Genomic DNA, 14,662 nt, shown 5'->3' with positions numbered 1-14,662 from the left:
GGAATGCTGAGGATCGATGATCTGTGCATAGTTTTGAGGAAGAAACAAATAAATCAGACATATCCAATTCAATATTTTAACGATCTGATTTCCCAAAAAAAGGTCACGAAAGCCTAGAATTTGAATTTATGTAAAAATCCATTTGATTCGGTGCAATTCTTCCCAACTGCAGGTGGCAGCAAAATATCGTCCAGTCGGCCGGAATGCTACAATGTACAAGAAGAAGATTGAAAAACTCGCGAGAAGTCCCGGAACCGTTTCTGCTGCTGAGAGGTGCATGAAGAAAAGACGAAACACAACAAAGTAAAACTGGCGCGGGCGCTACTTTTAATAAGAACTTTTTGCATAAATGTATAGTTACAGACCACAGTAACTAACTATTTAAACGTGTGGTATTAATTTATTTAAATAACGTCGTTGGTAGAATTTCATAATGCCAAGTAGCACATCTTTGTTGGAGACCGAGGAAACTGAGCCGGAGATCCCGCCACTAGTTGTGCATATATTCGGCGACATAGGCCTGGATGACCACTACAGACACACGGAACAACCCGAGAGCCTTTTGCATCCACGCCCGGTCTCTCATTTCAATGTGCTTGGTGCCGTGCTGGACCTGCAGCCTATACAGCACCACCATCCGACACCGACGGAAGAGGACGAAGAACGAGCCAACGAAGACGTGTTGGGAGAGGATGATTTCAACAAGACGCTGCTTGTGCAGGCCCAAGTCTCGGGACTAGGCTCTGTTATGCTACCTGGAATGGATACGCCCGAGACACACTTGCTGTACAATGAGTTTGACCACGGCACACTACAACAGGCTACGGGGATGATGGTTTTACCGCCTGGCTATGAAGTCGAGACCTCGCTGCTCATGCGGAGGAAGAGTGTGAACACGACAGAGTGTGTCTCGGTGCCCAGTTCAGAACATGTTGCCGAGATTGTCGGTAGACAAGGTGAGTAAACTAGCTAGTATTATTTATTTTAATTAGCCAGACGTGTGTATGTTGGATGCTAAGCTCGATTCGGCAAGAGTTACATGTTTATGTATGTTGGCAGTTTGTTAATTGACATTGTAAAAATGTCATTTGGAAACAAAAACAGCTGGCTTAACTGATGTAGTTTGTACCCGCCAGCCGTAACTAGTTACTATAACTAGGTCACTCTTAAATCCACGTTTCAGAGTTGGGTAACTGGCAAAAGTAAATATCGTTATGTTGATTCTAGCTATCTTTCTCTGGCCATGTGATTGATGCATAATTTGGATTGCAAGTTAACTAGTTAGTTACGTTTAGCTAGTTTCATGGTGTGCTAATTATCGCACCTATGTAGCTTTGCTTTGTCCAGTTAGCGCCCACAATTATTGCTTTGCCTTTGTTGATGACCATGCCACATCAGCTAGCAAGCTGTCGCTAGCAAATCGGTGTAAATATACCGCGATTTTAGTTTTGCTTAGCAATCTATCAAATGGTCTTTTCATAGATGGGGGTACATTTTTGATCCGCTTAACTTTTTGTATCGACTGGACTGCCATATAACATGTTTGGCAAATAGTTTGTCTGCATCTGTTATAGTCGTCGCCATCTTGTAGTCTTAAAACCCGGAAATAAGTTCGCAGTCCCTGGTTCCTTCCAGCCATCCCTATGGGGAAAATACATGGGGAACGAATGGTGTTTTGGAAGAAAAAAAAACGCAGAAAATAAAGTCTTGAGGTTATCACCGGTTGAGGAAATCTTAAGTTTTGATCTGAACTAATTTAGCAGTCAGTTAACAAGATCTTTATGAATTATGAAGCCTATGATTTTTTTTTTATTACATGAATTCTTAGTGACTTTAGCTGATGATCTCAAAGAGCAAAACGTATAAGATCTCCTAAGTCTGTTTTACAACAGACCTTTGTTTCAGCGTTTATCGAAAAACGTCATTCGTGTTCCTCATAATCCTACAAAAAGACGCCATTACTATTTCTCTCTGTGTGGTGAATGGTGGACTGTTGTTAAAATCATGAGGAAACCGGAAATGACAAAATGGTATAAATTGGACTTCACACTATCTACAGCGAGGCATCTAGCTATGAATTGTTAGTGTCATCTCAGATTCCACAATAGTAAGAAATCAAGATTGTAATTCTAAGGATCAAGATTCATGTCTGAGATTCTCCCTTCCAACGTGTATTATTATTATTTTCTTAGGTTGCAAGATCAAGGCATTGCGAGCAAAGACCAACACCTACATCAAGACCCCAGTGCGAGGGGAGCAGCCAATGTTCGTGGTGACAGGGCGGAAGGAGGATGTGGTCATGGCCAAGAGGGAGATCCTCTCGGCGGCTGAGCACTTCTCCCTCATCCGAGCCTCCCGGAACAAGGCAGGTTCGGTGGCTGCAGCAGGGCCAGGGCTACCTGCTGCACCTTCCCTACCTGGTCAAACCACCATCCAGGTGCGTGTTCCCTACCGCGTGGTGGGACTGGTGGTTGGGCCCAAGGGGGCGACCATCAAGCGCATCCAACAGCAGACACACACTTACATTGTCACTCCTAGCCGAGACAAAGAGCCAGTGTTTGAGGTGACGGGCATGCCTGAGAATGTGGACCGAGCGCGAGAGGAGATTGAGGCCCACATTGCCATACGCACAGGCAACTGTGTGGAGATTCCAGGAGACGGGAACGACTTCCACTACAACGGCACTGACGTCAGCTTCGAGGTGGGAAGCTGTGGGGCGTGGCTGCAGTCAAACGCAGCCGCACCTGCCAGTGCCCAGCGCACCGGCAACTGCGGTGTGCGCATGACTGCCAACTACCGCAACGACAGCTCCAGCTCTCTGGGCAGTGGCTCCACTGACTCCTACTACGGCGGAGGGGGGAACCGCATGGCCGACTTCAGCCCCACCAGCCCCTTCGTCAACAATAACAACAATGTTGGGGCCAGCTTCTGGTTTGAGGAGACTCTGCTCCCCTTGGCGTCTGAGGAGCTGGCAGCACTGGGATCTCCTGGGTTTGACCCTCTGGCCATCACCACAGCTGCTCCTGCACCGCAGCCACAGGTGGTGTGGAGCCACTTGGAACAGGGTGTCCAGCTGTTGGGTGGACGCCAGGCCCCTGTCCGAGATAGCCAATCCGGCACACCTCACCTCTCCCCTTCCTTCCAAGAGGCCTTGGAACACCCCATGGCCCAGCGGGTTCAAAGGGTCTCCCTCAGTGTCTCAGAGTCTCAAAAGTTCCCAGTCTACGGCCCCACCTTCTCGTCCTCCAGTGACAGCTCCAGCTCTCCCCCAGACTCATGCAGAGGAGGCCAGGAATGCATCCGTTGCCTGGAGAGTGAGATCATCGCAGCCCTGGTGCCCTGCGGACACAACCTCTTCTGCATAGAATGCGCCAACCGCATCTGCCAGAGCCCCGAGGCCGTCTGCCCAGTGTGTCAGGCACCAGTCACCCAGGCCATACGGCTGAGCCTGCCCTGAGCCCTGACAGGGTTGGTTGGGGGAGAGGGGCAGAGTGTGTGGTGTGTGGGTCCACGCACGTGCCTAGTATTGTCCTCCTGGTCAGACTCGCTAAGTATCAATGGGATTCCCTGAAATACAATTTTATTTCGACATGTTAATATTCTTCCTACCCTTTTTTGTGTTTTTATTTTAAATGTAATGTATCACATTTTTGGGGATCACTTAACTTATCCTGGTGTTCAACTGTCTTTGAATCAAGGTTTAAGTTGGTTCTAGCATTTTATTTCTCTCCTGGCCTTAGTTAGGCCTTTTTATTTTTCTGTTAGTCTTTTTCTTGTTATATGAGAAAATACTTCTCCATGTCTGTTATTAGCTGTGCTTACAGACAGGAAGTACCAGGATGTGCTACTTCAGTACTGCCATGCTTTCCATTGCAACTTGAAGACATGATCTGTTTACAGTAACTCGTGCCTAATTCCACTTAAGTAATTTAAACATTACAACCGGTTTTGTGGGCACGCAGTGTTCCCATAGAACTCTATAGAAAAAAAGCCTGTGGCCTTTTTAGAAAGCATGTATGTTATTGAACACTCACTCAACCCATACCTTCTGCTTCAGGAGGTCAGACTGACGATGCATTTGGGTAGTGACCTGGTCTTCCGTTGTGGTCAACTCGTGCTCCTATGTAGGTGGTTGGGTTCCTGACATTCCAGCCATATTATCCAGTATTTTTTTTTACCCACATTGAACTTAACTAGCCTACACCTACCCTAGTGTGTTAAATTGGACTATAACGGCCTCCTGACTGTGGTACCACCTCTTCATATGATCTGCCTTCTCACGTTTTGAGTTTTATCATGTGCCCAAGCACTGACCCCATCTCTTCTCTACTGACAGATGATACCTAGTATTACCCCGGCTGTCATCCTCTCATCCCTTTTCCCGGCCACTGTAGGCTGCATTACACAGGCAGCGCGAATTCTGATGTTTTGCCCAATTATTGGCAAAGCTCTGATCTGATTGGTCTGACCAATAATTGGGCTGACTGTAAATGCAGCTCAGGTGTGTTATTCTAACTTCTGGGGAATGCATTGGTCCTACACCTCTCAACCCCAATCTTTATATTTTGTGTATGGAATATTGTTAATGACAGGTAAATATAGACATTTATTTTTATTTCACTTGAAGTTACATTATATACTGTATATAAATATATTAAAATGTTTACAAATAATGATTTTTTTCCTCTGTGCAGAACTGGGAGGGTGAGTTGCGGTGTACTGCAGATTGTCAGTGATATTTACTTGTAGTATATTTCACCAGTGTTGAAAAAGGATTAGCTGCCGTCTTGGAGTTGAGGGAAAGTGCACATACGCATGTTTTCATAATGTACCGCATTGTGCACTGCAACTGTAAAGGCCAAGGATCAAACGTGAGCTGCACCTGTACGCTACCAAATTAATGAAATACATGCTTCTTAAATATCTATGCTGTACCAACAGTTAAAGAATTTGCTAATTTTACTACACTTCTGTTATGTATATGTAGGGAAGACTAATGACATAAATTTAACAAATTGAGTCAAGTTTAAAGCAAACTATATTTTATGATAAATGGCCTTCTAAGTTGTGGCCAAAGCACTGATTTATATATTTGCTGTAAAGAGAATTAAGAGTTTTATTTTTCTGATATTACTTAATAAAGACGGTTTCATTCAAAACCTTGTCTCGTTTTGACTTAAACATTTTGTTACAGGGTACATTGTTCAAACGGCTGCTGAATGTTCATTCCTAATCAGTAAATGGTTACATTACTTTCTAGAGATCTGTATAGGCTGGGGTTGTTTCTGAAGTTCCACGAAATATGGTTTTCTACCTCCCTGTTAGTGAGGCATGAGTCAAGACCAGGGGCCCCCTCCTCCGGTTGCACATTTAGGTTTTTGCCCAAGCACTACACAGCTGATTCAAATGGATTATTTGTAGTGCTATGGCAAAAACACCTGTGGTCTAGATTTAGACAAGGAGCTAGGCAACAGGCGTGTGTTGTACTGCACAGAGGCATGTACTTCCCTAGCACAGCGTCTGCCGGGCCCTGGAGTTGATCTGCCTGCCGCAGTCTCTGGAGGTCTGTCTGACCTTGCCTACCGGGAAATAGGTCAGACATGTGGCAGCTACTGGCCTGGTACGACAGCTCCCTGTTCTTTCTACATCTTCTGGGAGCCAATTACACAACGACACACAGTCTAGGACTAGAAAATGTGGTGGCATTGATCAATCTGCTGTGAGGAATAGACCCCAATGAGGAGTATTTATAAAGTGGATGGGACACTGACGTTGCTGTGCTTTTAGATGTCAGTTTCTACGCAGGCTTTTGTGCAAGGTGCTCTCTTTGGGGCTTCTCAAACTCGATCCTGAGCCCCCCCCGCCTGCGTGCAAGTTTTGGTTTTCACTATACAGTTGATTATTTGAAAAATAAACGTGCACCCAGACAGAGTTTGGGAAACACTGGCATAGGCCAGACAACTCTCCATCTCACTGTTTTGGGCCGTCTTCTCATTCTACCCCATGCAGGATCTGTTACTGTCTTGGGCCATCTTCTCATTCTACCCCATGCAGGATCTGTTACTGTTTTGGGCCATCTTCTCATTCTACCCCATGCAGGATCTGTTACTGTTTTGGGCCGTCTTCTCATTCTACCCCATGCAGGATCTGTTACTGTCTTGGGCCGTCTTCTCATTCTACCCCATGCAGGATCTGTTACTGTTTTGGGCCGTCTTCTCATTCTACCCCATGCAGGATCTGTTACTGTTTTGGGCCGTCTTATTCGTTCTGCTTCCTGCAACATCCTCCAGCATGACCGGTTTGGCGGTGGGTCAGTCATGGTCTGAGAGGAGATCCCTCAGGAGACCATCCGCCACCTCATCAGGAGCATGCCCAGGCGTTGTAGGGAGGTCATACAGGCACGTGGAGGCCACACACACACTACAGAGCCTCATTTTGACTTGTTTTAAGGACATTACATCAAAGTTGAATCAGCCTGTAGTGTGGTTTTCCACTTTAATTGAGTGTCACTCCAAATCCAGACCTCCATGGGTTGATAAATTTGATTTCCATTGATAATTTGTGTGATTTTGTCAGCACATTCAACTATGTAAAGAAAAAAAGTATTGAATAAGAATATTTCATTCATTCTGATCTAGGATGTGTTATTTTAGTTCCTTTTATTTTTTTGAGCAGTGTATATTATTCAATGGGTCATAATCAGACAAAGATCCACAGAGTATCAGGTCATTTTTAATAGGTTCACAAAAGAAATGTAACTACTATTTGTCCAATTACCAGCAACTCATTTAGCTCATTTCTCCAGGATCCTATGGTAAAATTGCAATTCATACAAAAAAATTGTATTGACCTAAGAATGCAACGTAAGATATTGGGCATCGTCAACAACTATCACTGTTCATAAACCAATTAAGGTTGTTTATATCCAAGCAGTTGAATACATCTAAAGTACGTGTCAAATTAATTCCTTAACATGATTCCCACAGCTTGAGTACACTTCCATCCAAAAAGCAAATTGAAACATTTAGGGAGGGAAACACAAGACAATGTATCACAACAAAACATCCAAGACAGTAACCCATAAATCTCAAATGGATACTTGAACATTTGAGAATGCAGATTTAGAAGGTTTCCTTAATGATCTATTAATTGTTCTCCAGAATAACTTCTCAAAACAGCAAAGCTGAGAAACAACAGTAAAAGTGTATCCTAATTCACTTTCATCTCTAGGGATACCGCAAGCTACATTTTAGTGGCACCTGATTTTAACTAAATCGATAGCTAATGTATTACATATTAGGAGATGCAACTAGATTGGAAATAAAAAAGGCAGTTCCTTATCATAGCTATAACAAATTGCATCAAGAGGATTGTGTGTGTGCAGCAATATGCAAAACCAGAAATGGTAGGAAAGTGACATGCAGTGAGGGATCATGGGAGGTGAAACAAGATGACGGGGTTTTGTTCACAGCACACGAACACCCATGAACCCAGTTAGTGCAGAACCACAACAGAAAAGAGCCTCCAACATTGTGGCAGAGGGAAGCCTCACCCTGATGACACGATGATTTATGTGATTTTAAAGCCAAACACTTTGATGGGGTCTATGGCATACTTGATTCCTCCTTATCGAGGCTGTCCTGAGATCAAGACATCACAAAAACCTGTGGCGTTGTGGCCATCACTTCACCATTCATGCAAACATTCACATGCATTTAAAAACAAAAGAACTACAGTTAAATTTATGTACATGAGATAAGGGAGAAATGAATTCAACAGTATTAAGATGCCTTACATAGTGAATGTAAATGAAGGGGTCTAAGTGACCTGCCATCTGGTCTGAAATATAGTCAATAAATCCACGTATCTCCCATAGTACAGGACAATAACCAAGAGGATAGGGAAGAAAACAAAAAGGGACTAAATTATTCCTTTCATAAAATATGCAAAAAGAAACCCCCCAAAAATGTGTTATGGTATTGCTGGAAATTGCCTTAAAATGCTTGTTTGTCTGGCAACGACGTGGCAAAGACCATTACCTGCTCTTCTCACATAGAGCAAGAAACCGAGTATAGTTTACCATAGTAGTACTATGCTCTGGATAACCATACAAGGTTAACCAGATGGAATCACTGGTAAAAGTGACCAATCTGAGGTCACCAGGGCGATTGATGAGAGTGACCCGTTCCATCATCAGAGCCGAACTGTCCTGATCTGGACACACTGGACACTACGAAGGCAAAGAGAAAGAGGAACGACCCACAGAGAGAAAAGTCTTTGTTTCCTTCAAGCGGTAAACCGGGGTGTCTTTCCTGTTCTACCTACCACCTCATTCCAAGGTCTGTCATACTGAATTCTCACAGTGGAGGGGTCAGGCTGGTGGTTCAGTCCAGGGGCTGGGGGTCACCGATTGGCATGGTGTGCAGCACCTCGTCCAGTAGCTGGAGGGCCCGGTGTAGGTGGATCTCAATCCAGCACGGGGTCTCCTTGATGCTCGTCCGGGGATAGTCGGGACCCCAGCCCTTGACGAAGCTCATGCGCAGGATGCACAGTCTCCTCAGGTCGTCCACTCCGATGCCGGCAGCAGCTGAAAGGCCTGGGTGGGAGGTAGGAGTTCAAGTATCAATGTAATGGAACCCAACTCAGGCTCAACGACATCCACACTGATGAAGAGTTCCAGAGCAAGTGCAGATTCCTATGCATCGTCAATGACTGACCTACAATTGGCTGAATCGATTGGTAAATTACTTTGGAACGGGATATTAGAAAAGTGGCGTGTGAGTGGTGTTACAAGTAATGTGTTGTTCTGGGGGTTACAGCTCTGCGTCTGCTAAATGACTTAAATGTAAATGTGGAGTTGTACCAGTCTAAAGGAGAAGAGTATAGCGTCTGTGCCAGTATGTTAGTGTTGTGCTGCTTACTGATGGCAGGAGCGATGCCTCCCACAGAGCCCGGCCCAGGGATGTTCCCAGCCACGGCGGCTGCCTGAGCCGCGGCTGCCGCCTGCGCTGTCGCTGCCTGCTGCTGCATCTGCCTGTGGCACTGACGCAGGTCAAACACCTGGGAGGGGAACAAAACCAATTGATTTACTACCCGCTACATGCAGTTCACAGCTTGGACACCAGGGGGTGGATTTAAAAAAATAAAAAAATAAAAAACACATTGGTCATGCTGAGCAGACGGAGGCCATGAGACCTGCCTTGATGTAGGCGCTGGGGTAGATCTTGTGCACGGCGTCGCCAGGGGCGCGGCCGGCTTCCCGGTCCAGGTAATAGCTCTGCACGAACACGGCGTGGTCGCTGAGGCAGCGTACCCACACGTCCCCTTCACCTTTACCCTCCAACTGGATCCCCTTACCGATGTGGAGCCTTGGGAAGTGAGAAGAGCTGTTATCAGTGGGGTGACCAAATACTCTGTCAATGGCATCAATTCACCCCGCAACACAGTTGTGGTTAGGAGCCTGGCGTACCTGGCTCTTTCGATGGCCTCGGTCCGGTGCACGTTGCTCAGCTGGCCTAGGCAGAAGCGGTCTCCGCCAGACGGGTCCACATAGCCATCCACCGTCACGACGGGGCCAGTGGAGGGCACCTTGAAGGTCTCGCCCACCTGCACGTCCATCTCAAAGTAGGCGATGGAACACCAGTAGTCTGGCGCTGCAACAAACCAAACTCAGTCCCACTCTCCCCTCCAGACCAAACGCAGTCCCCCCTCCAGACCAAACGCAGTCCCCCTCCAGACCAAACGCAGCCCCCCTCCAGACATAACTCAGCCCCCCCCAGACATAACTCAGCCCCCTCTCCCCTCCAGACCAACACAGCCCTCTGAACACCTTGTCGGGTAAAACCAGGAGTCACGCTTTATTTACCTGGATGGTTGGATATGGGTGGCTGGAAGCCAAGCTCGTTGTGCACAGGCCCTGGGAGGGTAACATAAATGCATCAATGATTAATCCCTTCAACCCTGACCCACATCAGTAAGTTGCTGGCATTATGTGTACTAAGAATGAAATGCATGTTCTACTCATCCTGAGAGTGGCATGGACTCACAGTAATGTCCTGGAGGAGGCATGGGTGGGTGGTGTTGCAGGTGCCCATTCTGATGGTGAGGCATGTTTGGTGTGAAGCTGCTATTTCTAGTCCAGGTGGAGGTGGCATCTGTAAGGGTACACGTAGATGCCTACAGATCAGAATTGTAGGGAGAACCCCACACTTGGACTGTCCAAACACACAGTAAATGAGCAGTGACTCCTGAACATCTAGTCAAATGGCTACCAAGACTATTTGCATTGCCCCCCCCCCCGTTATTATCTGTGCACAGTCAGTTTAATAACTACCTGCATGTACATATTACCTCAATACCGGTGCCCGCGCACATCGACTCTGTACCAGTACCCCCTGTATATAGCCTCCACATTAACTCTGTACCGGTACCCCCTGTTTATAGCCTCCATAATTAACTCTGTACCAGTACCCCCTGGATATAGCCTCCACATTGACTCTGTACCGGTACCCCCTGTATTTAGCCTCCACATTGACTCTGTACCGGTACCCCCTGTATATAGCCTCCACATTGAGTCTGTACCGGTACCCCCTGTATATAGCCTCCACATTAACTCTGTACCAGTACCCCCTGTATATAGCCTCCACATTGAGTCTGTACCGGTACCCCCTGTAAATAGCCTCCATATCAACTCTGTACCGGTACCCCCTGTATATAGCCTCCACATTGAGTCTGTACCGGTACCCCCTGTAAATAGCCTCCATATCAACTCTGTACCAGTACCCCCTGTATATAGATGAGTTTGATATTACTGTGATGTGACTCTCAAATGAAAAAGTTCTGTCAGTCAGCCACAACCATAACTGTGTAGACAGGCTGTAGCTAAACAAACACAAACTATGATTATTACTGGTACGAATAACGCAAGACCTCTAATGATTTGGGTGAGGAGGATACCAAGAGCCATGAACTTGGGAAGGTGGAGTAGATAGTGGAAGCGGGAATGGAAGGGGGAGGGGATAGGGTGGAGGAGTAGGCCCTCACTTCCTGATCCGACAGAGATGCTGGGGAAGGCGGAGGTGGAGGCGGTGCTGGCGTCAGAGGGGGACAGCAGGCCAGGGGTGCCGAAGGGCTCTGAGGGGGGCCCACCTCGGCTCGAGGGGGGGTGCTGAATGGTCTGGAGGGAGTGACCCCCGTCCATGGTGGGCAGTGGGGCCTGGCCATCAAAGTCGTATTCATCTTTAACCATCAGTCCCAGGCTTGGAGCTGAGAGCAGCACAGAGACAAGATACAGGTCAACAAGAAACAAAACAGACAACAAAGTTTCCATCCAATCTCTTTATGCGATTGCATGTTGGATAAAAAAAATAAAAAACATGTCATGAAAGGCCTGATGGAGACAGAACATTTTTTGGTAAACTTTTCAAATGTCGACAAAACAAAATACGCTGGACAAGGTGGTATATTTTTATGTTAGTAAAATGAAGTGTGTGTGAAATGTCGGTGGAAACATTTGTATGCGCAAATATTGATATAATAACCATCATATCGAAGTAAACAGGCGATGTCACATGTTGTGTGGTCCTCCCACTACGACTCGTCGGGAAAGCATGCAGTTTATTAGGCTACAGATCATATAAGTTGATGAACTTCACAGGGTGGTGAAAGATGAGCTTGATGCTCCGTTCAATAAATATCGAGGGTCTTATTCTAGTGACATGATCATCGATGCCTGGCTGCCGTTTGACAAAAAAAAGTATTGCTTTTTTGTCCATAATAATTTAATCATGTAGGCTATGCATGCACTCTAGCCAACAAAGCACAGATATCTGCACGCTGTTGGCTAGAGAGCACATACCAATGCCAGAGTGGGCACACTCACTATATAAAATGCAACATTTGTGAGAACCATCAGTAGAGTTGAAAATGCGATGAAAACCCATTTAACTTGTATTTTCTAGTCGGTACATGGGAATAAAACCACAAAAGGTGATGGGCGCCCACATCCTCACGCTCAGTCTTTTATTTGGAACAAGTCCATTTGCTGGAAACATCTCTGATGGGAAAATGCGCATAATGTTTTTATGCAGATTTTTTAATGTTTGAATTAAAGTCTGTAGCCAATTGGATGGAAACCTAGCTATTGACAAAAAAAGAATGCTGTCACAAGGTACATAACCATCAAAATGGAGGTCACTTACCTGAGCTGGTAAGTTGCAAACTTGATAGATCTGTGAAATAAAACAACGATGATAAGAAGCTCAAACTGTCACTCACAGGAGGTCAACACAAACAAAAGGGCGGGGACATCAGTACACTCACCAATACCTGGAGACACCACCCTGTCATAGTGGTATGGGTTCACGCAAACGCTGTCACACTTCAGGTCAAACGCAAACTGGCAATATTTCACGTGTTTCAGTTCATTTTTATGCAGATCGGGCCATCTCCACAACCGAGTGTAGATCACGTGGGGAAACCCTTTCCGCCCTGCCACCTGGGACGAAGAATATTACAGGATCAAACCCGTTGATTTAACTCAAAGAAAATGTTCTTCACCCAGAGGTGATAATAGGTCTCATGCCCTTATGCTCATCTTTGCATGATCCTCACTCACAACGCTCTCACTTTAAAATATATATTAACACACACACGGCTACTTATAGCAGATCCCTCGACAATGGTGTATGGGGAAGTTGCCCCTAGACACTTTTCTTAGGTCAGTTTAGTATTTTTCACCACTAATGATTAAGGTTATAATTAGGGGAGGAGAATCTGACCCAAGATACGTACCTAGGGAAAATCCCCCCCCCCCCAGACATTGGTGTAGTCCCTACCTGCAAACGGCCGTCTAGAGTCCGCCCAATGGTGACACACTTGCTGGGATGAGCTCCATTGGTGGTGATGGCTGTGATTAGGGAGTCCAGTTCATCCTTCTTCTCCTTCAGCTTTTTCACCAGGCTTTCTATTGCCCGCTTGGCAAAGGTCTCGCTCTCTCCCCCTTGCCTGTGACACATCAAGCTGTGTACAATGCTCAGGCAAGCATCATTACTCGAAGGCGTGTTGGTGATAGACATCCTGAGAACCACTAGTGTAGGCCGCTCCGTATCGTTCTGTAGGGAATAAATACTTTGTCCCAACTATAAAATGTTGTTGTTTCTTACTGTATGGCGCAAAAAGATTAAGCTATGAGAGGGTGTTCCCTCCAGTCCAATTGCCCAAGTTGAAGTCCACCAAGGCATCCCAATACAAAATTAAATGATTGTCACACTGCTTCGAGAATTGAGGGTTCTGAAAGAGAGAATAGTGGTTATTATGGTACTTTACCAATATCTTACATAAGTAAGATGTTTATTAACTAGCTACATCCATCATGATAAGTAAAATTGACATAACACGCTGCTACAGGACAGCATGTGCAACAAAGTTACAACTAGCATTATCCCATCGGGCAATAAACATTACAGCTAACTACGTTGCACAACAGTGACCTGAGTAATAACAAAATAGCTAGTTACCGTTCGTTAGCTAAATATTTAAGCGAACTGTAGCTAGCTAAGATAACCCAATGCACAATAATAAAGCGCACTGTTTTAGACATAAAAACATATATATATAGTGGTTGGAAAGTGCGGCTATCGCTAGCCAGCTGCATAGCAGGACAACCAGTTAGCTAACGTTAACGTGCTAACGTTAGCTAGCTTCTCAAAACATGTCAACAACATATAAAATGAGCAGCCATTCTCAGTCCGAGTGTTTTAAATATGGCCTTGATAACACCATCTAGCGAACTATCCACTGTCATTTCGTTTGATAACGATCAAAAGCAGGTCGAAGCCACCGATTAGGCTATTTGGTAAGCTTACTCGCGAGTTTCACTGCTAACCGAAGTAGCATTAGCCACCCGTCCCCATCCACAAACATACCCTGCATACGGGGACGGGATATTCCGTTCTTGCATTTGCGCTACAACTGTACTGATCAACCGTACTTCTTCGTTTATCCTAAATGTTTCTTTGATCATTTAAAATAACATAGGGAAATCATTCGAATATCAAAATAAACGTTGGATTACAAATCACGGCTTTGTATCAGCGCTTCCAAAGATCATGGATATTCTGACAAGATGCACGTCTCTCCGCCCTAACAATGGAACTCGTTGTCCACAAAACGGTACCGCGGGATTGTGTCGCTCCCGCCTATCCTTTCTTCTGATTGGTGGATTATCTCATTATTGTAATCTTATTATTTAAATATTCGACGAGGGTTGCTGACGTCAATTGCCTCTATTCAATAGAGAATGCATTATAGACAACTCCGAATATAGTTGGGGTTTTTTCTCAAATTGCCGGAATGTCACGTGTCGTACTTATATCAGTATTACTCGTAACTTAAGCATTACAAAACTTATATTCGATCAAATAAACCTCACGTAGCAAATAACCATTCATGTTTTTGTTGACCAAATTCGACTCTTATCGACCTACATATAAAAACGCCTTGTTTTGTGGGTGAAAAATGGAAAAAGGGAGGGAAACAGACTTTCCGTCGAGTTGGCCCTCTGACGATTTCAATTCAATTTCTTCCAACATGGCGTTTTGCGCATGGGCAACAGTTGGTAGTAGCAGAGATTCAAACCCACCAAGAGAAACTAGCCTGTTTT

At 45.3% G+C, this 14,662-nt stretch overlaps 2 protein-coding genes across 2 annotated transcripts; one reads left to right on the top strand and one right to left on the bottom strand.

Moving 5' to 3' along the window:
* Nucleotides 1-253: 253 nt before the first annotated feature.
* LOC124034652 (RNA-binding protein MEX3B) lies at nt 254-5,177 on the top strand. Its single transcript, XM_046348104.1, has 2 exons — nt 254-956; nt 2,193-5,177. The coding sequence occupies exons 1-2, from the start codon at nt 434-436 to the stop codon at nt 3,455-3,457; spliced, it is 1,788 nt and encodes a 595-aa protein (XP_046204060.1). The 5' UTR covers nt 254-433; the 3' UTR covers nt 3,458-5,177.
* A 1,535-nt stretch (nt 5,178-6,712) lies between these two features.
* Nucleotides 6,713-14,395, bottom strand: smad4 (SMAD family member 4). Its single transcript, XM_046348114.1, has 11 exons — nt 13,926-14,395; nt 12,837-13,290; nt 12,322-12,496; nt 12,201-12,230; nt 11,044-11,265; nt 10,047-10,154; nt 9,866-9,916; nt 9,470-9,653; nt 9,200-9,368; nt 8,922-9,060; nt 6,713-8,596 (listed from the first exon to the last, which is right to left on the bottom strand). Exons 2-11 carry the CDS (start codon nt 13,074-13,076, stop codon nt 8,385-8,387), a joined length of 1,530 nt encoding a protein of 509 aa, XP_046204070.1. The 5' UTR covers nt 13,077-13,290; nt 13,926-14,395; the 3' UTR covers nt 6,713-8,384.
* Nucleotides 14,396-14,662: the final 267 nt, after the last annotated feature.

Source organism: Oncorhynchus gorbuscha, linkage group LG04 (genome assembly GCF_021184085.1).
Source record: "Oncorhynchus gorbuscha isolate QuinsamMale2020 ecotype Even-year linkage group LG04, OgorEven_v1.0, whole genome shotgun sequence".
NCBI lineage: Eukaryota > Metazoa > Chordata > Actinopteri > Salmoniformes > Salmonidae > Oncorhynchus > Oncorhynchus gorbuscha.
The sequence above is the reverse complement of the archived record's forward strand: the minus strand, read 5'-3'. Positions and strand labels throughout refer to the sequence as shown.